This window comes from Anguilla rostrata, chromosome 12 (genome assembly GCF_018555375.3).
Source record: "Anguilla rostrata isolate EN2019 chromosome 12, ASM1855537v3, whole genome shotgun sequence".
Classification (NCBI taxonomy): Eukaryota; Metazoa; Chordata; class Actinopteri; order Anguilliformes; family Anguillidae; genus Anguilla; species Anguilla rostrata.
The window spans coordinates 32,684,917-32,711,931 of NC_057944.1; the positions used below are offsets into that span (position 1 = coordinate 32,684,917).

At 43.2% G+C, this 27,015-nt stretch overlaps 1 protein-coding gene across 8 annotated transcripts in view; it reads left to right on the top strand.

Annotated features, from left to right (window-relative positions):
- The first annotated feature begins 3,881 nt into the window (after nt 1-3,881).
- The window catches only part of cadm2b (cell adhesion molecule 2b), a 326,778-nt gene continuing 303,644 nt past the window's right edge, over nt 3,882-27,015 (top strand). For 2 of the 8 annotated variants that reach the window (XM_064301912.1, XM_064301913.1), the window contains exon 1: nt 3,882-4,520. In XM_064301912.1, coding sequence (XP_064157982.1) covers nt 4,460-4,520 — 61 coding nt within the window. In that variant the 5' untranslated portion in view covers nt 3,882-4,459. Of the gene's footprint in view, nt 4,521-17,098; nt 17,475-18,111; nt 18,176-27,015 lie in introns of those variants that run through there. The other 6 variants (XR_010324459.1, XM_064301915.1, XM_064301916.1 and 3 more) reach the window with 5 other exon arrangements.

Consider the following 27,015-nt stretch of genomic DNA (forward strand, 5'->3'; position numbering starts at 1 on the left):
GCCATTTTTTTTTTTGCCATTACAAAACTAGATTGCCGACTACAGCCAGGTTGCCGACTACAATCTGATACAGTCATAGCTGGCTTCCTTCTCCCATAGGTAGGGTGGATTCCACACCACTAGGGTTCCTAAAACTTCTGCTGCATTAGCCCCTGCTAACAACACACTACATGACCACAGGCTACCAATTATCATCAGTGAGAGATATGACTCTCCTTCTAAATGCCGCTAGCTCTCCTGTAGCATTGTGTGGCTTGTAGTTACGGTACAGTGCAGTCACCGAGCAGATGCTCTTTTGCAGACTGAAGTGAAAAACATCAGTGTTAGTCTGAGGCACAGCACATTACATCACATGTTTTTAGCAGATGCTCTTATCCAGTGTGTCTTTTTAAAAAAAACATACATCCATTTATACAGCTGGGTATATACTGAAGCCATTCAGGTTACGAACCTTGCTCAAGGGTTCAACAGCGGTGCCGTACCTGGGAATCAAACCTGCAACCTTTGGATTACAAGCCCAGCTCTACTGAACTGCACTGCCATCCCACAACACCACAAAAGTGTGAATCACCAAGATGGCAGAGAAAGCATATTTTAGATCAATAAGCAATAAGTTAGCCGACCCAGTGTGGAGTTGTAGTGTGGCCTTCAGGCACTGGCTCATGGGCTAGTGTATTGGAGAATCCCAGACACTTTAGCAGAAGGTTGGAGTGATGAAATGAGATAAGAAATATGAAATGAGATGAGAAAAAATCCAATAAAATAAGATGCATTTTACTTTTGTAGCCTTTTTCATTTCATTCGTTTTTCTCGTTGCACTCGTGTATCTTGCATAACTGATCTCTCTGGGTGTATCTACAATACAGCAGTCTGTAGGTTTGTTTTGCAATTTGCAGGCAAACATAAAGAAATTACAACTGGGTGATGCACTGAAAGCAGACAATTAGCTCACAGTAAACATGGAATGACACCGCTGTCCACATTCTCTATTGAGTCAGTAACACATATGGTGTTCTATGACAGCATGCTTTTGCTTCTTAAAGGAAGCCAGAGCCCGTAGGCATTCAACCGGCTGGGCTTTCCTTCCAATGTGACATCATGCCCCTCTGACATCATACACACTGACCGGGCAAATGGCCCCTCAGTTTAATTGCAATTTATTGTCACGTTTTGCATGCATTCACCCTGTATTTTCCAAGCTATCTTTCATGTGATTGTATAATGAGCATCACTTATTCTATATTTTTCATATAATTTGTATTCTGCAAATATAAACTTGACATACTTACTCATACTCTAATACGTGCCTGCTCTAAATATTATATTTGAGTGATGCATATAAAAACATATCTTCTTGGTGGCTATTTTCTGTACGAGCAGTCTCATCATTATTATTTTACTGAAATGTATGGAAGAATTAAATTACACATAATGGCAAGAGAAGAGAAGATCTGGGTCATAGGATAACAGGAGCTCCTGTAGTGTACTAAGGAGAGCTCCCTCTTATTTCCCTTCCAGCAGTTTATAGAGCGGATCATTTTGATCATTAAAGTCAAGGTCTTTTGCTGCAGCATTTTGCTCGATTCAAAGTTACTAAATGGTACAGTTAGTTAACAATTGATTTAGTAAAGGGCACCCTGTATTAGATTATATCACTTCTCTTGAGAATGGCCTGGGGATTTGGCACAAGAAAACTTTATCACAGTTTTGCACACAAAAGCAAAGTTCATTTTTATTTTTTTCATGCATAACAACATCAAAACTGGATGCAACTGCTGCCAGTGGGAGGGACCAAAATGGAAAATCATTGCACTCAATTAGCCTCTTTAAATCAGCCTCAACGTCAGGATTTCTGGCACTGTAATTCCACAGCTGATGACTCAACATCGGCACCTCTGGCAACCGAAGGAGGCAACGGGGGCACTTTCTCTGTCAGTGCTTTGCTGAGACGAATGGACCACGGGTGTGAAGCAGCGTCACCGGTGTTCCAGCTGTGTCCTTTTTGGACCAAGACAAACAATTGTGACTGCTAATACTGCTTCATACTTGCTGCATCTGAGGCGATGAGCACTTTTTCCCCCCCTAGATATCGTTTGCGACAGTCAAGCCAGTGCTCACCCTGCAGTTTAAATTTGGTCAGGAAATTCCTTCCCAAAATAAATAAAACAAAAATACAGTAGACTTTTAATCATTTTGTGAAATTTGGAACTCTGGAGTCACTGGGACTCTGCTGGAGGGACGAAACACCATTCTTCCAAAAGATATTTCCTCATTTGCTGTTTTTATGATGGTGGTGGAGAGTGCTGTCTAACACAACTGTCCAAAATCTCTCATAGGTGTTCAACTGGATTGGGATCTGGTGACTGCGAAGGCCATAACACATGATTGACATCATTTTCATACTCATCAAACCATTCAGTGACCCCTCGTGCCCTGTGGATATGGGCATCGTCATCCTGGAAGACACCACTCCCATCAGGATAGAAATGAAGAGACCACTCCCATCAGGGGCGACATAGCTCAGGAGGTAAGACCGATTGTCTGGCAGTCGGAGGGTTGCCGATTCAAACCCCGCCCTGGGCATGTCGAAGTGTCCTTGAGCAAGACACCTAACCCCTAACTGCTCTGGCGAATGAGAGGCATCAATTGTAAAGCGCTTTGGATAAAAGCGCTATATAAATGCAGTCCATTTACCATTTGCCAAATGTTTCATCACAAGATAAACGTGATCACTCAGAATGTCTTTGTACTGATTTGCAGTGACCCTTTTCCAGTAAGGAGACAAGTGGACCCAAATCATACCAGGAAATCTTCCCCCACGGCATAACTGAGCACAGTTCTCCCAATATTAATGTCAATAATCCAAAATTAACTGTCTGACAGTCTGCACTTCAACTTCATATTCATTGTTTCATTCAATGTGCTGGAGCACAGAGCCAAAATAAAAATTGTATCACTGTCCAAATACTTACCACACTATGTGAGTGTGTGTGTGTGTGTGTGTATGGAATGGATGGTCTGAATTATTTCCAGATGTCATTTTTAGAATGTGCCTGTTTAACTTTTTCAGCTTTGAATTCCATCCTGCAGGCCTCCCACTGACCAGCTGTACTGGCCACTCTGAGCTGTTCAGCCTGTCAGAAAGAAAATGTTTCCCTTTAAAATAGAAAGGGTACAAATTACGGGCATGCAGGACCAATAAGACAAGATGTATTTATGATGACGAATATTAGGCTACATCCTGCGGACGGATGTGTGTGTGCGTGCGCGCGTGTGTGACAGATCTCCAGAAAAATTCCCGATACTGTGGGATTGTATCACTGTCACTAGTGTATTATGTTGCTATCGCCCGGTCACACATACTAAAGATGCCGTTAACAAACTATTGCACCGTCCACAGTGGGACCGGAAGGTATACACACTGACTTTGTATACACGGATAATAAGCGTGAGCGCTTAAATGCTGCAAACTGCTCAGTGGCTCCCGCTTATTATAACGTATCGCATATAAACGTCGTTCAAAAGCAAATCGAAGGTGAGTATTCAATCATGCACTACTACCGTTAGGTTTTCATCTCTTAACTGCTCCCCAGGAAGGTGTAAGGTCAAAAGCGATTCGAATGTTCTTAACTGAACATTCTAGTACTGATAGAATAATCACAACAGGTAATTGAGAGCAATGGAGTACTAGACCACTGACTTAAAATTATGGGGGAAAAAAATTACAAAAAACCAATTGTTGAAAGGGTTAAAATCTTGCTGTTGCTCAAGCGACAGAACAAACATATCACACCTATTGCAATTGTGTTGACGGCTTGCGGGCAAGGCTCTTAAACTTCACGAGACTGGCTGCTATCCTTTCAAGTCTCTACTTGGAAATGGAACATGTGACAAGGCGGAGACCTTATCAAAAGTGTCGGAAGACTGCCCCCTCTAAAGGATGTTTTGCCTTGAACATTTTGCGAATTAATGTAGGCTATAACAAACACGGTCGAGAATTCAAATTGGTCAGACCGCGATGTTCCAATGTTTAGAATGGCAAAGTAGTTTGTTCCAATGTTTTTTAAATGGTCTTGCGGTTTAGAAAAACTACGACTCCTGGAATAATTTGCCGGCGCTGGCTATTGGTGAAGCGTCTTCATCTGTCGAGCAGCGTAGGCGGGACTCTAAGCTGCAGATCTGAAGAGACGAGAGCGGTTGAGGCTGTGCTATTCTGTACCGTTGCGAGAGCATCTCTACCGCTCAGCTACAGCGACTGTGTCACAGCACCCGGATCCAGCAAGCTTTGGGACTTGACTGGCGGAGCCGAAGGCATTCCCACTAGAGGAGCCTATAATTCCTTGCTGGGTGTAACTGAACGCCTCACCTGGATAAAATCGTCCTCGTACGCAAAGGAAAAAATATATAATAAATAAAGAGTCAAGCGTCAGCACATTTGGCTGAAGGAAGCAAGAAGAAAATGATTCTCAAGCAACATTTTCTCTTTGCCCTTTATAGCATCTGTGGGATCATTCTAAAAGGTAAGTGCGATTACAACTTTTATGTGCTGGCCACTTTCCTTGACGCTGGGCACAGGGGAAAGTCTTTGGGAATAGCAAACACTCTTGCATACCTGAGCGGTCAGTTTTATGGCATGCAGTGTTCCAATGCTCCAATGGAAATTGCGTGTGCGTAGCCTACGCTATTTTGTTCAAGTTTTTTCGGAAGTGAGGATTTAATGTCATAGGGACACCACTCATTTCAAATTATTATTGTTATCTTGTAATTTTGTTCCGTTTTATTTCCGCTAGATCGGAGCGCAGAGACCGGAACGCACAGCCGTGTACCGCATTAGCTTGCGAGGGTAGGCTACTGTAGGATACTAATAGCCCAATGCAAAGTTCAAGTTTTTTATGGGCAAAGTAATTGAGATTAAGTAAATAAAACTAACATTGCCATTGTTTTTTGATGGCGGAAAAGCAGGTCACTAAAATATTAAATTGTATTTTTTCGGGTTTAGCAAATTAATAAATGTTATATAGGGACTTATCATTATGGTTTCACCACCATTGCCCTGTCAATAGGAACTAGTTGTACAACGCGCTACATCGATGCTCATTTTGCGAAGGAGAAGAATTTTCAATACTTTTCGAGTGCTAATGAACATACGTTGTATGCAGCTTGAACTTAATACATAACGTTTTCCGTTACCATACGACCATCATAACTGCATTGGATGCGAACTGCAACCGTGCAAATACGATGTAAAAAAAAAAATCAAAAAATCTGAAAATACACTTAAATAGGTTCCGAAGCTGTAGTTTCAAATAAATCATAAATGAAAAGAGCAGTGTTTTCTTGCTTTCCATTCTCTCTGCAGAAATTGTGAAAGATTTGTTTGTAAAAAACGATGCATTTAATTCGCGACGTTTTATATTGGGACCCGATATGTTCTGTACTGGACGCACTGACCTGAATGTGGTATTTGCAGCAGTCCACATCTTGGGGTCGTCGTAGTATAAGCTTTTCTTTATATGATGCACAAAATCCCGTGCCTCTGGTTTAATACTGTCAAGGGAGAACTGTAGCTGTTTTACTCTGCACCACATTCAAAGCCATTTAGTTCGGCTTTTATAGAACTGGATAATGTGATTCGACTCATCATTTAACTGGTTGTGTGGATTCCATTGATTTTATGCGGATAATTTAATCTGCAGGCAATAAATATCCTAATCGAACTATTTATCTTTCCTTCTAAAATACGAAAAGTTAAAGGATAAGCATTTTCCAGCGCAAACGCACGTAGGCTACTTTAAACGCGGCCAGTTCCAAGGTCAGGGCATTATGACACATTGATGGGCGTAACTGTTGAGAACGTTTGCTTGTTCGTTATAAAAGGCAATACTACACAGCCACTTGCATATGCTAATTAGAATATATCATAACGACGTTCTACCGTTTCAAAACGGAAATTATAGGCTTATCCAACTATTTAACGAAAAGAATATCAATACAAACTGACAAATGAAGGCTACTGAGCGACGACAACAATACATTTTAAATGTAATTACGATGCATCGGAATTTGGTCATTATCAAGGGGAGTTACATACATACATTTACACAAAGACGGATGCTCGTATCTTTCACCCTCCTCTCCCTCGGTTTTCACGTAGTCCTGCTGTCCACTTCGCTAGACACAGCCACCGCCCCATGTCATCGTGCGGGCGCTGCGGGCGGAATGAATAAGTTTACTTGAACGTTGGTACGGTTACCCGCAGACCGCTACGTGCTTTAATATATGCTGTGGGTTATATTGGCTGTTTGTCTTGTTTTTTCAGTATTAACAGCATTGCACCAGTCTTTTTGTACATTTAAGTCTAGACACCTAAGTTTCCCGTGACGCACAGGACTCGCTTGGAATTGCGTATAGACGAAGCTGTTCTGAATGCAGCAGCTGTTGAAGTTAAAATGTTTATTCCGGAGATTGACTTATTATTACATATAAATGCGGGAACCTTAAAAATTAAATATTGGAAATCACACCTCGCCGTCTGTGGGTATATTTTGTGTGTTAACTAATACAAGTGATGTGTGGCACGGTGCAGGAAAACAACGTGTGCAATTTAATTCTGTTGCCAACAGTACGTCAGCATAAGGCGCCCTCTGAGTTGTTTAGGCGCGTGGTAGGTTACTGTATTGGGCGAAGAACGACTGGTGCAGTGACTGAATTACCAACAAACGCTGTCTGAGCGCGTCAAGTGTACATGATTACTAGCCTCTACTCCACTCCCCAGAATACACTCTCCTTGCAGGAGCTGATACATATTTCAAGAGCTTCGGTTATCCCCGTGATGGATTACCGCTAAAATATCCTGTTTTCTTCTGTAAAACTGAGATCACTTGGACAAATTGAATAGCGGCCTCTTAAGGTTAGCCTATTAGTGATACGTTTGATGCATGAAACATCTCAATTCAAGGAAAAAGGGGAAGACGCGTGGGTAACAGCCATCCCTCTTAACGCACGCATACACGCACGCCTATGCACACACACACCCAGACACACACATGCACGCACACACGCATGCACGCACAGACACACACACAGACAGACAGACAGACACACACGCACACAAATATGCCACAAAGCCTGGTGTGATATCTTTCCTTACTCAAGCCTCCCTCCTGACTATCAGATTCAGCTAAAATGATAGTAAAAGTCTTGTAGACTTACGTCTCATGATGGAAATGTTTTACAGTGCCAAATCGTACAGTGCCAAATCGTTTTTAATATTGAATTGTATTCAGATGTATTTCTTTTAAATGTCTTTTGTAGTACTGTGCTTGTCTTTTGTGATTATATGGAATTGTTGGCATGATGAGGCAAGACAAATTTCTGAGTAATCAGACAATGACAATATTATCCTATCATATCGTATAGTGATTTAGAGATTGGAGAAGTGATTCTCAGGAAGAAAAAAACATCAAACGGTACAGTTAACGAGTGTGTGTTTTATACAAAACAAAGACAAATATGTATTTGACACAACACAATAAGAGCAAATGAAATGATCTTATTTAGTTTCATTTGCATATTCTGAAAGAAATGGGGGAGAAGTCCAATGTGTCTGCTGGCACAAGAAGACACTGGTTACTGAACAGTCCTCTCCCAGTTAACGCTAACAGCACAGTTTATCTGGCACTCCAGTGCACACAGTAATCAGCCACGCTCTGAGTACATATTTGGCTCTGTGAACGCACTGCAATTTTGATCGCACGAGTGGAAAGACCTCGTAGCCCATCTCCCTCAATATGTCAGGTCCACTGAGGCTTCTGCTAGTGACTGGACCTAAGGAAAGGTGACTAAGCGTTGAGTGTGTGCGATGAGTCACCTCTTCAGTACCCTTCTGTGGTCTATTCCATTTGCCTTGATATGCGTGAAAGCGTTCGACAGCGTTCTGAACATTTGCGCGTGTCATTGTTCGAAAGCCTTAAACAGTGCGTGGGTGTGTGTCCGATCTTCAGAGGCATCCTGCCATTTTCCCATTGTGAAAAAAAAATTCACCTCGTGGCCACATTTTTTTGGATCAGCCCTGGAGCTACCGATGGAGCCGCTGATGAAATATTGGAATTCTGTGGTTTTTTTTTTAATGAACGCGTCATTATTCGCAGCCTGAGAGCACATTCTCATGTCAGCCACTGTCAGGCAGGTTCGAGTCATAGGCTACTCTGACCTTTACCTGACGCGATCTCCTTGTAGCCTTAATGCGAAGGTGTTTGTGAAGCGACGTAGAGCAACGGCACCAGCGGACTGATGTAAGATTAATGGAACGGGGCCAAGGCGCTGTGTAAAGAAGAACAGTCCTGCCAAGTATTCTGTTGGGAAATGTCACACCAGCCCGACAGCTTGAGGACAAAGTAATTGTTTAACTATACCGGTATGCAGGGGGCCCACACGTGGCAGCTCCAAGCAGCTGCGACCTGGCGTGCATTTCCTGAGCAATTGCTGTGTGTGTGCATGCGTGTGTGTGTGCGCGCGTGTGTGGTGTCTGTGTGTGTTTGTATGTGTATGTGTGTGAGCATGTGTGTGTGTTTGTGTGTGTGTGTGCGCGTGCGTGTGGTGTCTGTGTGTGTGTGTATGTGTGCATGTATATGTTTGTGTGTGAGTGTATGTGTGCATGTACATGTGTGTGAGAGAGAGTGCGTGTGCATGTACATGTACTGCTGGAGCTACAGTAGGCCTCAGGAGGTTCAGAGCTGCAGCAGTAGAGGGTATAATGTACATCACAGTCAATTCCCACTCACTCCATCTGGGACCAAGCATTTAGGCCAGAGTTCTTATGTTGCTCTTTTCAAAGAGGTGCACAGACACGCCGCCTGTGTTTCTCTGTAATCAAATTCCCAGAAGAACAGAAGCCCACCTACCTTAGTACCTTAGCTGCCACACGGAGAACCAAGTGTTTACACTGCACGTAGAATGGACCTGCCCTAGAGAAAATGTCAGGGATAAAAGCTGGCTGGGCCAGCTGAGCTTCAGGGCACGCAGACCCCAAAGTCGACGCGCTGTTGCTGTGACCCATCCTTGCCCGGGCCAATGGCATGTATCTCCCATTCAGTTTGGAGTGGCAGGGCGGACCTCCTGGGTGCCGCCGATAGTCTCTGGCTCGCGGAAGGCCAGATGCAGCCAGCGGGAGGCCAGCGGCAGGCCTCGCAGAACGGCGGATGTCTCTTCCCGCTGAGGGTGAGCTAATCCCTGCGGAATGACTCCGGCTTGGCAGCCAGGCTCTGTACCGCTGCACATAAATGCTACCAGTTCGCGAAAAAAAAGAATAAATAATAAAAAAATAAGAAACGTTTTAAAAAGGTGGTGGTCGCGGCGCTTTCCGGAAGTGTGGCGGCGCTGCCGGCGTCCTCAGCGCGCGAGGCGCGGGTGGGACTGCGCGGGCGAGCCCTGCGGCGGAGAGAAAAATGCGTTCAGACAAGTGAGAAATGGAGTAACAGATTAGTTGCCAGCTTTGCTGACTGTAATGCGGTTTTGTTTCGCATTAATTTTCTCGCGGAAAACATCGCGACGCCGGATCTCCTCTCCCGTCTCCGCCGCGTTTTGTTTGTCAGATGCTTTCGGCGCCTCTTTTTCTCTACCGCTAAAAAAAAAAAAAAAAACAGAAAAAAGTTAACGTATTATCCACTCGCCTCCGAGTTTGACATTTTCATACAAGCTATATCTGGCTCTGGGGGAGAGGGACCGGTGAATCCATCCATCCATCCGTTCATCCATTATCTGTACCTGCTTATCCTGAACAGGGTCGCGGGGGGGTGCTGGAGCCTATCCCAGCATGCATTGGGCGGGACCGGCGAAGGAGGGCTGAATTACGGCTGTGACCTTGTTCCTTGCAGAGCTCTGCTCTCTTTGGGTGGTGAACATTTCACAGGTCCACAGCCCCCTTTCCCTGATAGCCAGCTCTGGAGAACAGGCCATGATGGGAGTGCATTTTTCAGGTATCTTATTTCAGCTGTCAACCCATCATGTCAATACTGACAAAATAGTACCCTCAAATGGCTACCCTACATTTCCCTAGAACATTAATAATAAACCATGCCACATTCATATTAATTAAATATTAAGTTTATAATTACTTACTATATTTGTATTGGATGTGCTATGTAACACCTTTCTATAATTGCAATAAATTCACATGAAAATGAAGCCGTGGAAGTTTTAGCATGAACATTTTTTTTTTTTTTTTAATTAAAAACAAATTATATATATATATATATATACTGCATGTATGTATATATATATATATATTATATATATATATATACACATATATGATTTGCATTTAGAAGCTGTGGTGGATTCAGTCGAACCACTTTGCCATTAACATTGAACTTCAACATAATTGATAGCTTAGAAGCGTACCTTCTTTTAAATTAGAAGCCTTCAGCTAATTTAAGCTGGACAGAGAAGCTAACCTTTCGTGCTCAACACATTTCTAAACACGTTCACTTCCAATTGCAGTAGATTGTTGGTTTTAATGCCTCCTCATATTGTGGCCTAGCGATGTCTGTCCTCATGTTCCGCTTTTTAAAAAGTTTTATGCAAAATAATTGCTCAAGTAAATCAAACTTTCTTTGTGGGCCCACCTACACTGAGAAACCACGTAGTTTGTACTATTCAAACAATCTTTGTTTTCTCCTTTTTTAACCAAATTTGGAATGACTAGTCGCACTGAACCTCTCTTGTTTATAATTTTACCCGTATGGTCTCCCAGTTTGGAACACCCAATTTGTGAGTGCTTGTGCTCATCACAGCAGCCTCCCCCGTGAATTAAGGAGAGTGCAGACAAGCACGCAATCTCCTCTGTAATACGTGCTTTCAAGCTGCTGCTTATTTTCCCTGCACATGCCCCCCAGTTCGGCTCAGAGAGACACTGAGCTGGAGGAAGGCACTTCATTTTCAGTTTGTGCAGACAGACCGTGGGCCTGGCTGACCTGAGGGGGTAGCTGGTGCGTGCTGAGACAAGGATGTCCTGTTGACTGAAGTCCGTCCCTCCCTGAGTAACCCTGTGGAGCTACCGGCCACTACTAGGGCTGGTTCTGAGCAGACTTTATATGGTCAGATAAAACCATGGTGCCCGTCCACACACTGCAGGATATTAATCCTTTGGAGAGTAGGATTTTTGGAATGTTTTTTTTTTTTTTAGTCAGTGTTCTAGAACTTGCTTTTCAAATACCAGTAGTGATTGTGACATCAGCAATAGAATGTTCAGTTAAGAACATTCTAATCACATATTTGTGATATTATATTTGAAAGGGTTAACAGGATGAGCTACCCAGCAGCTGCAACCTTATCTCATACTCAAAGATAGTGTTGTAAGGTTCTTAGTCATTCTATAAAACAAACATGTTATTTTGTGTAAATGCATCATTTTGAGTAAATGTGAAGGTATGTCTTAGATGATCCAATAGTGCCATATTTGCAAATATATATTCTGTCAGCTGATTTTGATATTCTGGAACCTCACAAAAATAAATAACTGGGCATTTGTGAGAATGTGTTCCCACATCATATGAATTTATTTATATATGAATTTATAATATATAAGTATTAGAATATCCGCTGATAAAATGTAACAACACAGGGTTGAGCCCTTGTATTTAGTACTTAAGTGTTGTACAACATTCATCATCTTTTTTGATACAGGGATTGTCTTCCTTAAAAATCCCAGTTCCTCCCGTGAAACTGTTGTGGAACCGAATCTAGAGAGATGTCATTTTTGTAAAAAAAAATTCATTATTGTAACAGTCTGATTCCTTTTCATGCCAGACTGCAGACTCAAAGACTCTTTGTGCATGCCCATGAAATGAATAACCAACCACAGAAAAGCATACCTGATGAAGTACAAAAAGATTAGGCTTCTTTTCCTGAAGGACTGATTCTTTGATAAGATGGGATGATTAAACATTCATAAGAACAGTGAAGGACCTTAGAGACTACAGTAGACTTTGGTGTCTGTCCAACTTGGGCTACATCAATTGAAGAGATACGTATTATTGTATTGACTATAGATTTTCACTAATCAGAATTTTATTGCCGGTATTATTTTCATCTCAACAGATTCCCATATACTGAGCAATGTACATAGATTGCGTTATGAATCCATCTTTCTATACCACATACTTAAACTCACATCTGTTCATTGATACTTTACATTATTATAATGCATTATATGTATGCCCTGTTTTCCAAGCAGATTTTATTTTAATTCCTGTTGTCATTCATTGTGATTGGCCAGTTTCAGTTTGGAGCACTGGCTGCTGTGGACAAAACGAGAAATAGAAATGAAAATCTTTATCCCATTATCCAACAATATGCCGTAATTATGGCTAACAAGGGATCAATCAAAGAACCCTGAAATCATCCAAGGTGCATCATTCAAATTTGTTTTCCATTGAACATTTACTTGTTTTTTTGGAAAGAGAACAGGTGCTCACACCTCTCAGATTTTTGGGAAAACTGTCAATATTCCATTTATTGAAATCATCCCTTGGGAAGAGCCATGTCCCATTGCCGCTGAAGAGGGCTGATTGACAGTGTACAGCAATGGGAACCAGCCCTTTTCCTGGAGATCTGCCATCATGTGGGTTTTAATTTCAACCCTAATTTGGCACACCTGACTCTGCTAATTAGCAGCTCAACAAGATCTCGAGCTGCTGAATGAGGTGTGCTTTGTTAGGGTTGAAATGAAAAGCTACAGGATGGCAGATCTCCAGGAACCTAAGTAACACTGATAAAGAAACGTCCTCACATTTTGCCACTAGAGTGTAGCGGGGCCATGTTTTTTTGGATTTTGAAATCAGCAGCAAGAATCTCCCTGGCTCACCCAGCTCACTTCCCCCAACCCCCCACCCCCTCCGTTCCCACCCCCTTGCCACCCAAGAGTTTCAGCTTGGTTTGTTGGGTGAGATTAGTGAGACCATCTGCTTTTTGTGGGATGTAATTTCATACCTCCAGCAAGAGCAAACTATCAATAAATCAGAAACTGGAAGCTGTCACGCACATTCAAGCACAGGGATAGACAGGCGCACATCAACAGGGCAACTTGAAGATGGTCGTACAACAACTGCGCCTATTTCATATCCGTAAGCTTAAACGAGAGCAATTTCCTGATAAGTTAGTTTTTGGAGGTGTGCCACAAGGGATCCTAAATGTAATGTAAGTACGGGCACATTTATTTCTGCGAATAAGAGTTACCGGCTCCCTTGATTTTAAACACTTAAAAAGAATCATTGAGAATTGAGGAGAATTATGGTTGCCAGGGGCTGTGAAGTCAGTCACACTGAGTAAATTCAGGTATGTGTGCAATTAAAGTCCTTTAGCTATTAACCACATCTTTAATAAAAGGGAAAGATATCGCACGCTAGAAAAGATTATAATAAGCAAACTGATAAATGTTCCTGTGACACAGTCAATTAATAAGAGCACCTTCCTCAAGGGAAGACGGCGCGCTAATTAGCTTCTGTTTGGAGTCCGCGGAAGGCCACATGAAAGAGAGGAAGGGTGAGATTAGGATGAGACTTGAATGTTTTAAGTGCATGTAAAAACGGAAGAAACGGAAGACCAAAGGAATAAATTTACCGCAAAAGTATATCTTTATGACCTGCATGTTTTATCTGAACTTTCACTATACAGAACAGCAGATATATATATATATATATATATATATGAATGCATGATGGTGCAGTGGGTAGCACTGTCGCCTCACAGCAAAAAGGTCCTGAGTTAGTATCCCGACCTGGGCCTTTCTGTGTCGAGTTTGCATGAAATAGCTTGCCGACCTGTCTAGGGTGTGTATATATATATATATATATATATATATATATATATAAAAAATTTATCGTGAACTGTTTTGTTATTTCCCCTGTGTTGATTGCCAATGAAACCAAAAGCTGTACACATTGAATTATTTCATATTGTGTGTTTCATGTTTCACTTTGTCGATAACAACAGGATTGTTTTGGTTAAGAGACCTATGACATGCTCTCCTGTATTTCTCTTTGTTATTCCCTGTAGCCACTGTGAACTCTAACATGCTTTCAGCTAATTACTAATTGCACTGAACATAATTACAGCTTTAATTGGTCTCCCCTTCCCTCACAGGGTATTGCATATCCTGAGCTGTATGCTTACAGTTTTGCTTAATGTAGCATACTGTTGATCTCTATTTCTGTACAGACGCTTTACAAAACACAATATTATTATATTCTTAGCGCAATACATCCTCTTTCCTTTCACTAGAAACAAAAATAAAAATCAATAAAAAATGTTGAATTTCCACTCCTGTACGCAGATTTAAATTTTTTTTTTTGTTGTTGTTGTATGTTTGTGAATATTTTCATTGTACTTTGTTCAGTGGTGTTTTAGGACTCTGCTGGCAGTCAAGGCAGTGTGATGCAGTTCTCACTTGGCTGGCCTCTTTCTACTGGCTAAAACCTGGCTGTTGGACAATGTTTCAGCCTGGCAGTAAGCAACCCCCACATGATGATTTTTTAAATCCTTGCAAAATCGAGAGAGAAATGAACAGCACCCTCGGTTCAGTTAATGAACTGGGCCAACGTATTACTGTCAGAATTATTCTAGCACGGATTGTTGTGTCGGTAGCAAATATTAAAGTGAAAACACAACGCCATCTGTCTTGTGCAGTCATATTGAAAATCCGTTATGAAGAATGAACAAGGGAGAGAAGAGTAGCAGGGTAGACACCCGGTGCTTCCTTACAGAAGAGAGAGCACTTGTGCTCCATGTATGTCAGGAAAGCCCACGTGGATGGACAAGAATTTACCCTTCTCTTTTATTTTATTTAAAACCAAAAAGTCATGACGAGAATACCTTTCCCTGTCATTTTATTTTGGAAAAAAAAAACAGCCAGATTTTTTCTCATTCCTGAAAATATGTCCAAAAACCCAACGATGCCATCACATTTTGCTTTAATATTCTCAGAAAAAAGTTATGCCTAATGGGACCCTCTTAGTGATGTCTGAACTGGGGAGTTCTTTCAGCTGGTTCATTTATACATTTTTTAGCCTTTTAAAAGGCTGTCTCAACTCAGCATTTTCATCATTTTTAATGCTATCGGCAATCAGGCAAACGTATACCTATTTAGACATCCCGCCTATTACTAGAACATCCACTTGCTCACGTACTTCAAATTTTTTCTCTGGAGATTTCTTGTAGACAACCATATAGACTTCTGACTTCATTTGAGTATGAACCCTTGCTGTGCAGTGCTTTCCAGAAAAAAAAAAATATTTTTACAGTGTATACACACACACACACACACACACACACACTTTTTCCACAGTCATGAATAGAGCCAGTAAAGGGCTTTGTGCACTCAAACTGATGGTAAAACAAATGACATTGTTTAATGGTGCATAAACATGCATACTTGTCAGCTACTTTGGCGTCTACTGTATTAATTCTTTCAAATAATGAATGTGATTACTCCAAATGATTACATTTCTCTAATGGGTTTTAAGACCTCACACAGCTCAGCAAACCACTGGCCCTTCTGAAATAAGCATATGTGCAGAGAGTGAAATTCCTGCCCATCTGACATACTTGGATTCCGGGTTTGGCACTAGCATTTCATGGGTGTATATATATATATATATATATATATTTTTTTTTTTTTTTTTTTTTTTTCAGGGTGATTCCAAACACTCAGCACTCAGAACAAGAAAAAAAAAGTGAAACAATTACTCTGTGGCCTTTATCAGATGCTCTTCTCCAGAGCAACTTTCACAGTTTACAGTACGAACAATCGATTTATACTGTGCATTCAGACGTTTACTGAAACCATTCGGGTTAAGCACCTTACTCAAGAGAATAACAGCAGTGCACAACCTAGGAATCAAACGGCCCCCACCCCGACTCCCCCAATAAATGCAGAGATTATGATAATGATTTCAGCACAGGAGAAGTTTTAAGCCTGGCGCCAAGCCTCGGAGGACTCCCATGAGTTAATTGCCTATTTATGAATAGCCTCATGTTTTGTTTTTTTTTTCCACATGCTTGTTATCACCAATTTATTCCTGATTAAAGGGGAAAATAAGGAATCGGACTTGCCTTCTGAGGCCTGGCTTTGATTGGCCCTTTTGACGGGTCTGCTATTAATGCCTCGCCTTGACCGATGTTGTGTGTCATGGATGCTTGTCGTACACTGCATGGACCGCAGGAGTGCAACTCCAGTCCTGTAGGGGGCGCAGCGTCCGCTGGTTTTTGGGGTGCTCTTGACACAAGTGTTTCATTTAAGTAATTTATTGGCTAAGGAATCCACACACCTTGTTCACAAGGTTTTAATTGTCAGCTGATTGGAAGGAAAACACAAAAACCCATGGACAGTGCACCCCCCCAAACATGAAGGGTCTCCCTCTTGTGCTCTAAGAATTATAAAGGTGGTTTTTGAGAAAAGTTTTGTTGTTGTTGCTGTTCTTTGGAAGAAAGACAAGAACAATCTCATTGATTCCACACCACTTTTTTTTTTTTTTTTTTTTTGCATTTTGTGAATTTTCTGTTCCTGGATTGGTTGTTGAAGTGTGTATATTTTGTTGGAAATATGGGAAATGTCACTTTAAAACATTGTACACAAATATATTTGTGTTTAGTGTAACTGGGTATGCCAATAACAGAGGGCAAAATCTGTCAGTATTTGCAAGGTTAAAATGGAAATTCAGTTTCGGTAAGATTGGCACTGACTTGTCCATGACAGTGAGGATTCATTAGCACTTGCTGGCAGTTCAGCTGGCATATCTTAAATTAGACTACGAAACCCAAATGGAATCTGGAAAAGACTTAAAGTTGTAGCTAACAAGCTAATTCTGTTAGCTGATGCTGCCCACTCAGAAATACTGCCTCTAGTTAAGCAATGTAACAAGGGATGGAACTGAGTTTGTATGAGTAATATTATTTTCCCCAGCTTATGATTTTCTTAGCCCAGCAAAACAGAGTAATGGATCTCACAATAATTCATATTCATTCATTTATCATTTAAGATGGCATATTTTAATTAACATATTTTCAGCATGAGTGCTCTAAAAGCTTTTTGAGAAACATGTTGGCTCACTTACAGTTGAAAAACTTTAGCTTGATGATAATCAAATAATTCTACAACAAACCTGCTAAATTATCTAAATGTGACAATGAAGAAATAATTGAGACAAAGACTGATAAACGGAACAACAAGAACAAGATAGTTTTTGCACTTTTTATGCAGCTGCAGTTGCATAATTTATAACAGCTGATATAATCGATGACATCATTTGCCACCTCACCGCCTTCTGCTGCTCACCGAATACAGAGTAGCCTATGCTTTAGAAACATCAGACAGAGATAAACGTATTTTTAAATGGAAAACAAAAATGTTGGTGTTACCATCACAGAACTGCAAGAAAGACATTCATCGTCAGGAGTAAAGGCAGATGCACGAAGAGGTAGAGACACACTGTATAAGCCCTAAAAGTTTTTGAGGTGACTGATTGTTTGCTGTTTGTCGCACAGTCAGTTCAGTGTGCTAACCTACCATCTGCCAGCCTTTGCACAAAGCTGCCAGTGTTGCTTACTTAAGAGTTCAAAAGTCAGATAACGTTAACGTTAGGACTAAGCGATTAGTTAGCTGTAGCTGGTCCCGTTAACGTTACATATCTAGATAGCTTGGCTCATATTTTGCTAGCCGTAGCTACGTTTGCTAAGTTACCATTGCAATCACAATTATACGCAAATTTAATGGGATTTGTAAGCTTTCTTGAAAGTTGGATAGGAGACAGGTTAGTGAGTGAGTGAGGGATGTATGGACATCACCCACCTGGCTCGCATGCAAAATACAAGAAACCGGCTAGCTGGACTAGCTTGTTGGTTGGTAAACGTTTGTTGTCCGGCTGATGAAATTAAATTTTGAATGCAATCCAGCAATGTCTTTATTGGTTTGTAACCTTAGTTTAGCTGATCAACCTAGGTTTTTAGTTCATACAGCAAAAATCACCATCTGGGGAAGTTTTAAACCTTGTTTATAATATACAATTTAGGAAATGTGTGTGACATTTTTTTTTTCCTGTAATGGGTGTTTGTCAGCTCATGGAATTCGCAAGAGCAGAGTAGACTCAGTCAAGTGCAGCAGAGACCAAGACCGATACAGGTGAGTGTTTAATAGTGTGTTTTTAAAGCAGTTTATACGCAAAGATACAAAGTTGTCACGTTTGAGTGTTAATTGTATATAGTGCCACAACCTTGATGGATTTTTAATGGAATTTGATGTCCTGCTGTTTTTTCTTCTTTCTTTCCCTGGAGACAGGCTGGTAATTTCAATCCGTTTCCACCGTGGTAATTTGGAATTCCACTGAATACACATTAAAAAAATAAAAATAGAGACACTCAGGGCTCAAACCCAAAATGATTGGCACCGCTGACGAAGATGAGAAAAAAAGACCATATTACAAGCAACACAAGTAATGAGCTATATTGTAGACTCAAAAAATGGAACGATTATACAAATGCAATTCCTCAAAGAACAAGTGGGTTTTTTAACAAGCAATAATTTCACTTCCCAAAAATAGGTGTCAGAATGATTGGCACCCCTGTTTTGGTACTTTGTGGTGCACCCTCTCATAGCTGTACTGATTCATGAAATAGGGTTTTATGAGCTCACTGAACATGGGGACTCTGAGACCATTCCAACATCCATTAGGTCTGTGCATGTGGACTCTGGCTGTTAAAATTCACATCACAAATTTCCAATCAGGTTGAAGACTGGAGGCTGAATAGCTATTGGGGGGGCTATGGTCAATAATAATTTCTTGGTTGAATTTGAGCTACGCTTGCGATCACTGTCTTGTGGAAAGATAGGCAGCAACCTAAAGCTAACCTAAGGGTCACAGGTTTGATTCCCTGCTAGGACACTGCCGTTGTATCCTTGATCAAGGTACTTAACCTGCATTGCTTCAGTATATATCCAGCTGCATAATTGGATACAATGTAAATGATGTGTAAAATGTTGTGTAAGTCGCTCTGGATAAGAGAGGCTGCTAAGTACCTGTGATGTAATGTAATGTAAAACATCCATTTGCCGCCACGTTTGAGCTTTCTGGGTTGGAGGGTGGGGATACAATGTTTTGGGCTAAGTCATGCTATCCCCACCCCCTTGGTCCTTGCTGGAGATCACGATTCCCATCGGCCTTTGCAAGATCCCCAGCGCCAGTTGATGCAGAACAGCACTCTGTAACATCAGGGAGACGCCGCCATATTTCAGCCACATTTCGCTGCGACATCCCTTTCAGCCCATCATCCTTGTTTGTGTGACGTCTCGGATGGGTAAACTTGGATGGCCGCCTGTACTGTATTTTTTATTTCTAATGTTCCCGCTCAGAAATGTCCCATGCTGGCAGTGAACAGATAAGTGCCCAGTGCTTGCGTGTGCCGTCCTTCCTTTACATTCTTATTGCGCTGATTTATCTGTTATTTATTTCTCGTTATCTTGTTTTTTTCGCCCCCTTTTCTTGTCGTTTATACTGCTGCGCCCGTAACCTCTCACTCCTTCCCTTTTCAGCCGTTTAAACGACTGCAGACGTATGGCCGTAAACGTGTGGAACGATTGATTTCCTTTCATTCTCAAGCAAATGTAGGCCTATTCCCCAATTTTTTTTTAGAAAATAAAAAGAGTAATTGAAAAATAAATCTTTTTTTTGTGTGTGCTTTTTTCCCTTCCAAGACAGTTAGCCTGAATAGAATACCTTGAGGAGCCCAGGTTTACTGTGCTAAGCTGGCATAAGTTTTGCGGGCCCTTCAGTGAAATCAGTAAATAACACGGTACATTACATTGCAAAGCCATAATTGCATTATGCATATTTACGGCATAAGTGCTCTGAATACATATTAGGAATGAAAACAGTGTTGATTGTGTTTCTGGCTAAAGCACTGCAAAAACTGATTAGCATACAGCAGTGAGCATTGTTCATTACTGTCTGCAAAAATAAAGTGCTGGCAGGTGTGTAGAGGGTGACCTTATTTTATTTTCTCAATATGACGCCTGTTTTGTGAATAATCATATTCATATAGAAGAACCAGCGCAGGTGAGGAGAATAAGAATGACCAGATGCAGTGAGATTGTGTGGTGATTGTAAGTGGATTTGGTTTCACTTAGTTTATCTCCTGAAGTGACAGTGTGTTCACTGGTAGCGATGATTTGTCTTGTGTGTTTTATATCGCACATGTAAAGCTTTTAATGCCGTGCATCCTTATCGGTTTAACTTCCACTGGGCAGTATGGACACCCAAACGACAGTCGAAATTGAAATGCAAATTCTTAGGTTTGCCAGTTGCGTTTGTCATGCACCTAATGGCAGAATTACATTGCAGAATTACACAAGCTTAAAATGTTATGATCCTCAACTGTCTTGCTGTGAGAGAGACAGATCTCTGGATGTAGAAATTTCGCAGAAGAATTCGGTATGCTGTTTTCACGTTATAAGGATGGCAGTTCTTCCATGTTTCTTAAAGTACTATCAAAATGGCGGAATCGTGGGTTACTTAGCAAAATGGCACAAAGATATAAATCGTGCTTTAAGAGGTGCAAGACCTACTGTCTGAGGAAGGCTATAAATGTTTTGCAAATTGCTAACAACTAGTTACAGCCAATATTGCTTGTTCATTGTCCTACTGCATAGAGAATTAATTTAGCAGTATTCACCTCGTGCAGTGCTTTCGCGATAGAAGCATATTTGCTTCACCTTACCTGGGCCACACACCTCATTTTTCTTTAAAATTTTTCTTGATAGTCATTACAATTAGCCTAACTACTGTCTTGGTATGATAGTATGCCACTGTACCAATGAATAAAATCTAACAGCCGTAACAGAAACTCCTCGTGGAATAGTTTATCTAGCAGCAGTTTTTGTATGCAGGATATATCTTAGGCCAATGCACTGTTTGTTGGATTGAAAAGTTGTATGGAGTGATTCAGTGGATGTGTAGTGTCAATAAGTATTTGCAACAATTGCATTCGAGCTGTTTGGAGATAGGGAAGCCTAGATTCGATCAATATAATGCAGTGAACTCTGGAATACTAATGAATGCAAGTGCTTTTCCCCCTATGACTAATGCAGTTTGACCAGGAAATGTTGGTGATTGATGAATGTACCAAATTGTGGTTATAATGCAGGAAAAAAAACAGATTTTTGGGACAGATGTTGGTGATAATTCCCTTTGCAGCAGTCAAGGGAACATGAGCGAAAGCATTTCGAATATATACGATTTGCTTTTAATAATGCGCATGAAATTGGAACAAGCTTCATTTTCGCAGGTGAAGGTCTCTTGGTCTCTGAACTTCATGACCTTTATCTGTGAAAATGAGAGAAAATGCGTATATCGTGTTTTTCCTGCTGGCCTCGTGTTTGTTGCTGTGTATTAAAACACGGTTAGTCACAGGCCAGCTCTGTCTTCCTCTGGGGGAGATGGCTGAATAATTCCCCATTTGTGGTGATAAACAGGACCTTCCATTAATTAGGCCTGGCTGACTGATTCACCATTTTTAACCTTGTGCGCTCTGTAATCAGCCCATGAGCTCATGCAAAACAGATCTCTTCATTCTTGCACATCAGACCTACGTCAGCTTCAGGAAGTAGGATGTGTTTTCTAGGTTGTGGAGGAAGAGGCCAGGGAGTCTGTATTTTGAGAAAGGGGAGTTCTGCCCTGAGTAGCTGTGCGTGCGTGTGTGTGTGTGTGTGTGTGTGTGCTGTGTGTGGCTTTGTGGTTCTTTGGGTTCCTAATGTAAATTGTGTTATTCTCCTTGCTCTTATTGCTAACGTATGTTAATTCCTATTGACTGTTTATTTCTGTTTTGCGATGAATCAGTCCTCAGGCCGTAATACTGACAGCACAGAGCTCATATTATTAACACTGGCAGTTCTGGTGAAGTTCGAAACCGATGGCATCGTCTGTCCAGCGTTCATTTTTTAGTTCATGCCTGCCTCTCTCCCCAAAGTGCAGTACATTACCGACCGCAGCAGCCCTACTCTGTAGCTACTCTGCACTGCCTCCTGGTGGTGGATCGGGATACCGGGGATCGGGATTGGTTTATCGGCGGCTTGGCGCCATCGCTCTTTCGTCTGGGCGGGAACGTCAGGGGGTCTCGGCGGCCTGCGGTTTCGCAGCAGCGAGCGTCAGTCCTGAGGCCTGAAGGTGGCGTTCGTTTGGCGGGTGAAATATGGCGGGCCAGGTTTTCTCCCCGCCTTCCCCAGAAGGACCGAAGCCGTTGGCCGCCAGCCGTGCTCGCGGCGAGCGCGGACATGATTACACGTTTAATGACTTCCCAGCGCTGTGCACGCGCGTGTGCGTTTAGCTCTGACCCCTCCCTCTGTGACCTCATAATGTCCCATCTACATGTTTGCCTGAGGGGAAAGGAAGAGCCGCCACACTTGTGCTCGTCTGAAATCGCACTTCCTGTCAGACTTGCATACGGAGGTGAGGCGGCGGATGCTTTTAACGTTAGCAGTACATCGTCGGTACTGATGACGTGCTGATGGTCCAGGCCCAGACTGTTTAATGTTGTGCCGCGCAGCTCGGAGCGGGAAGTCATGACCGTAATAAGTGTTAACGCGCGTGTAATACACCGTGCGTCCTGAGACGTGCTCTGGGTGCCGCGGCCAATCGCTGCGGGCGGGGCCGGCGGCTGGATGGCGGCCTGGCTGCCTCCTCTGCGTGCCCGTCAGGGTCACCATGGCAGCCAGGACTTTGTAATTAGCACCTGCTCTGACGAGGAGATCCGTCGGCGTGCTGGGTGCCTGAGTGAGCGCGGCTCGTCAGAGAGATTTGAGATGAAAACCGCAGCTCCTCTCCTAATGCCGGCCCCTGCCTTTCTGACCCCTGCTGCTCCTGCCTGTTACTGTGTGTGTGTGTGTGTGCGTGCGTGTGTGTGTGTGTGTGTGTGTGGGCGTGTGTTCCTGTTTCTGTATGTGTATGTGTATGTATGTACGTTTGTGTGTGAGCGTGAGCGTGTGTTCCTGTTTCTGTATGTGTATGTGTGTGAGAGTACGTGTGTGTGTGAGAGAGTATGTGTGAAAGTGTGTTTGCGTGCGCCTGCGCGTGTGTGTGTATGTGTATGTGCGTGTGTGTGTGCTTTGTGAACAGATCTTTCTGTCTCAGGATTGAAGTGCTATACTGCTGTAATGCTCCTGAGATACAGGATCCAGTGTCACTCTTTTTCTCAGTTCTCTCTGCTGCACTGCCGCAATCAGAGGTTAAGGTCCCACAGTCTAATACACATGCACATACAAACACGCACGCACGTACATACAAACACACACACACGGCAGAGGCTAAGGTCCTACAATCTATGGGGCGACATAGCTCAGGAGGTAAGACCGATTGTCTGGCAGTCGGAGGGTTGCCGGTTCAAACCCCGCCCTGGGCATGTCGAAGTGTCCTTGAGCAAGACACCTAACCCCTAACTGCTCTGGCGAATGAGAGGCATCAATTGTAAAGTGCTTTGGATAAAAGCGCTATATAAATGCAGTCCATTTACCATTTACAATCTAATGCATCTGTTTTTGATGCAGTCTTGGATTGGCTAAGCCATTGATATCAGTACATCTATTGATTTCTTGTCCATATAAAATTTATTTAAAAAGCTATGATCTACTGTACTATATATTTCTAATACTAAGATGTAATTGTTAATACACAAACACATTTTAGATGAGAGGGGAGTTATTGCATGCTCATGTATTTCAGTTAAATCCACATTCACTCGTCAGCTCTATTGGCAAGCAAAAATTTGTTCAGTGACTTAACGATGATCTATGACATGGCTACAGAGGGCAGATTTTTGCATGATTAAATAAGTGTGTTTTGTGATCTGATACGCAGTAAGAACAATATCGATCTGTAATACGCGCACTTATAAAGACATATTACTCCTCAAAGGGTAATGAGTAATTCAGGTCCTAAGCATGAGGCAGGAGGTTTTTTTTTCTTGTAATTCCACCATTATTTCTTGATTACGTTTGATTCTGTCTGAGGCCGTCTTCTCCTCTGGACGCACTGCAAAGCTAAATGTCGAGCGTTGACCTCGGCAATCAATTTTTTAAAATTAAAACGTTCACTATTTTGGGGAGCTTTAAACAGCTTGGAATTGTATCCCTTTGTCCTTTGAATAATTAAAAATGTGAGACGGGCGGATGGAAGCCGCGCGCTTGGCACCGCCCCCGTCGCAACTATTGGATTTCCAGTTAGGGTCCTCCGAGCGCTCTCTCTGTTGATCTGCCAGCCTTGCATCTTATCCCGCGGCCAATTAATCCACATCGAACTTCAGTTAGCCCTGCGACAGCGTTCCTGCAGAGACAGACCCCTGTTTGGTGAACGCAAAGCTGGGGATTGCGTTACATAGACAGTGCCCGTGTGCTTCATAAAGGCTTGGCTACTGCTCCTTGGTGGAGATGCTTGTTCATCTGCTGGAATCTACCAGCCTGAGGTGCGCACCTTGGGGTGGGTTTGCTGTGAGGCCTTTCAAGGCTGCCATTGTCATGCATTATTTTATTGATCGGCGCTGAGCGCACACCGGACCTGTGGGTAGTGCTATTACAGGTTAAAATAAGTTTGAGATGGAAGGCTCCGGAGTCGTTCGGCCCCTCGTGGAGTGCTAATGAACCAATCCCTGGCATTTCAGATATTCCCTGTCTGCTGTCTGTGTGTTAATTGGGTTTCTTTATTTGTAATGCATTCCTTCAGCCTCCATCTCGTTCTCCTCGCCTGCAGCACAAATACCTGCCCCCCCCCGAAGAGCCTCGCTGGCTGTCTTTAGCCTTGGGTAAGTGTGTGTGTGTGCGTGTGTGTGTGTGTGTGTGTGTGAGTGAGGTGGTGTGCGTGTGCATGTGCATGTGTGTGTGTGTGTGAGTGTGTGCATGCGTGTGTGTGTGTGAGTGCATGTGCGTGTGAGTGTGAATGTGTGTGCGTGTGCATGTGCGCGAGTGTGTGTGTGAGTGTGTGCACATGTGAGTGTGCATGCGCGTGTGTGTGTGTGTGAGAGAGAGTTTGTTCTTGATAAATAAGGAATCGCTGTCGTGTTCGTGGGCTGAATCTGCTCTCCGGCTGAAACGCTCGGCGTTCAGTGAGCGTGACCAGCGTCACGCGTGTTCCACGGCATCACCCGTCCTTCTCCCCTACGCAGACCACCCGTTTAATTCCCCTAAAACTTTCGTCTGGGAACGTTCCCACAAGCCTCCCATTCTGCCTGGATTTCCCTCCACCACCCCCCCCCCCGGTTGCCAAGCCAACGGCACCCGCGTCCGGCGGAATGCATCGAGCGGCCTCCGCGCCGCGCGCTCCTGCGTCACACGGCCCAGTCACCTGACTCCCGCCGCGCGCTCCGCGCCTCGGCCGTTCCGTTCCCACGGCCGTCCTCTCGCTGCCAGCTGCCGTCCCCCCCGTCCGCCGACTCAGCAGGAATCACGCGCTCTCTCTCTCTCTCTCTCTCTCTCTCTCTCTCTCTCTCTCTCTCAGCCGCCTCCATTCATAATTCCACAGGGCCGATTGCGGGGGCGGCGGACTGCTGCAGAGGCTGCAGTTCTTGGGGGGTAAACCTCGGAACTGTCGTTGCCATCGTGTTAGATGATGTGCACCAACCGGCCACCTGCACATCTCTCTGTTCCTCGCCCCATCCTCACGTGAAATAATCTGGTGCAGGGCCGTTTGTCACTGAGGAGAACCTGAACCATATGAACAATTGTCATACCGTTATTGTCTTGTTGTTATACTGTAGATATATAATTATTTCCTTTTTTATGTACCTATGAGCATCCATTTAAAAACGTTTGGCATGAAAACATTATTAACTCTTGTTTTACTGAAATTAAGGTTTATTACGGTTTCCTTCATCACGGTTTTACAGCTAATATTGATTGGCTGATATCGATTGGGCCAAACCTTTTAGTGGCATGGTCCCGAAAGCAGAGAAGGGGGAGGTTTAACCCCTGACACTACAGGGAGAGAAGCCCAGCTGTGCCCATGTCCGTCTCCCCTGGGCAGTTCTGGCAAAGGGTGAAAGCTAGAGGGTTTTAATTGCAGCCTAACAACAATGAACACTGATGCACAGCAGGTGTCCTTGTTGGTTCAGTGCAGTGATGTCAGTGATGATCCAAAACTGACCATAATGAAGTCTGAAATAAAATAAATTTACCTGATTATGCATGTTAATGTCCCTCTGCTTCATTGAAACTATAGAGGTGTTTTTATCTCAGAAATTCAGCACAAACATGCCCAGGACGGATTTTTGAGTATGTGCAGTTCCCTTGCAATTACCGCACAGTTATGGAATCCAATATTCAGTACAGTAAATGTCAGCAGGAACCGAAGCCAGATTCAGTGCAGTTTTAATTAATTGAGTGTGACTTTCATTCTCTAATGAGGACAATGTCAGGGAAGGAGGTGAGAGAAAGGTGAGCACACACACACGCACACACACACTCGCTCGCTCACACACATGCACTCACGCACACATGCACACACACTCACACACACACACACGCACACACACACAGACACACACACAATCACGCGCACACACGCGCACACACACACACGCACACACACTGACACGCGCACTGCAGGTTGGCCGCTGTAAATCCGGGCTGACTTGATGAGGTCGCCGGCGGCTTTCTAACGTGATGCAATATGACGGACAATCTCGGGGCCGCGGCCCGCCCGGAGTCACGTGACGCCTTCCGGTGACACCGTCCTCTTAACGGTTGCCACCGGAGACACAGCGTCTGTGACAGGGCATGGGGATCGGCGGCGGATTGGGTGTCAGTTGCGATTACATCACGGTTCCGGCCGCGCGTTGCTTCGCGCGTGTCGTGTCGCGCGCGGTGGGAACGGCTGCGGCGCGGTCACGGGAAAGCGGCGAGCGTGGCGGCGTGCCCGCTACGCCGAGCGTTATCATCGTCGCTCGCTGAAGCAATCCTGCGGCGGATGCTCGTGCGCTTATCAG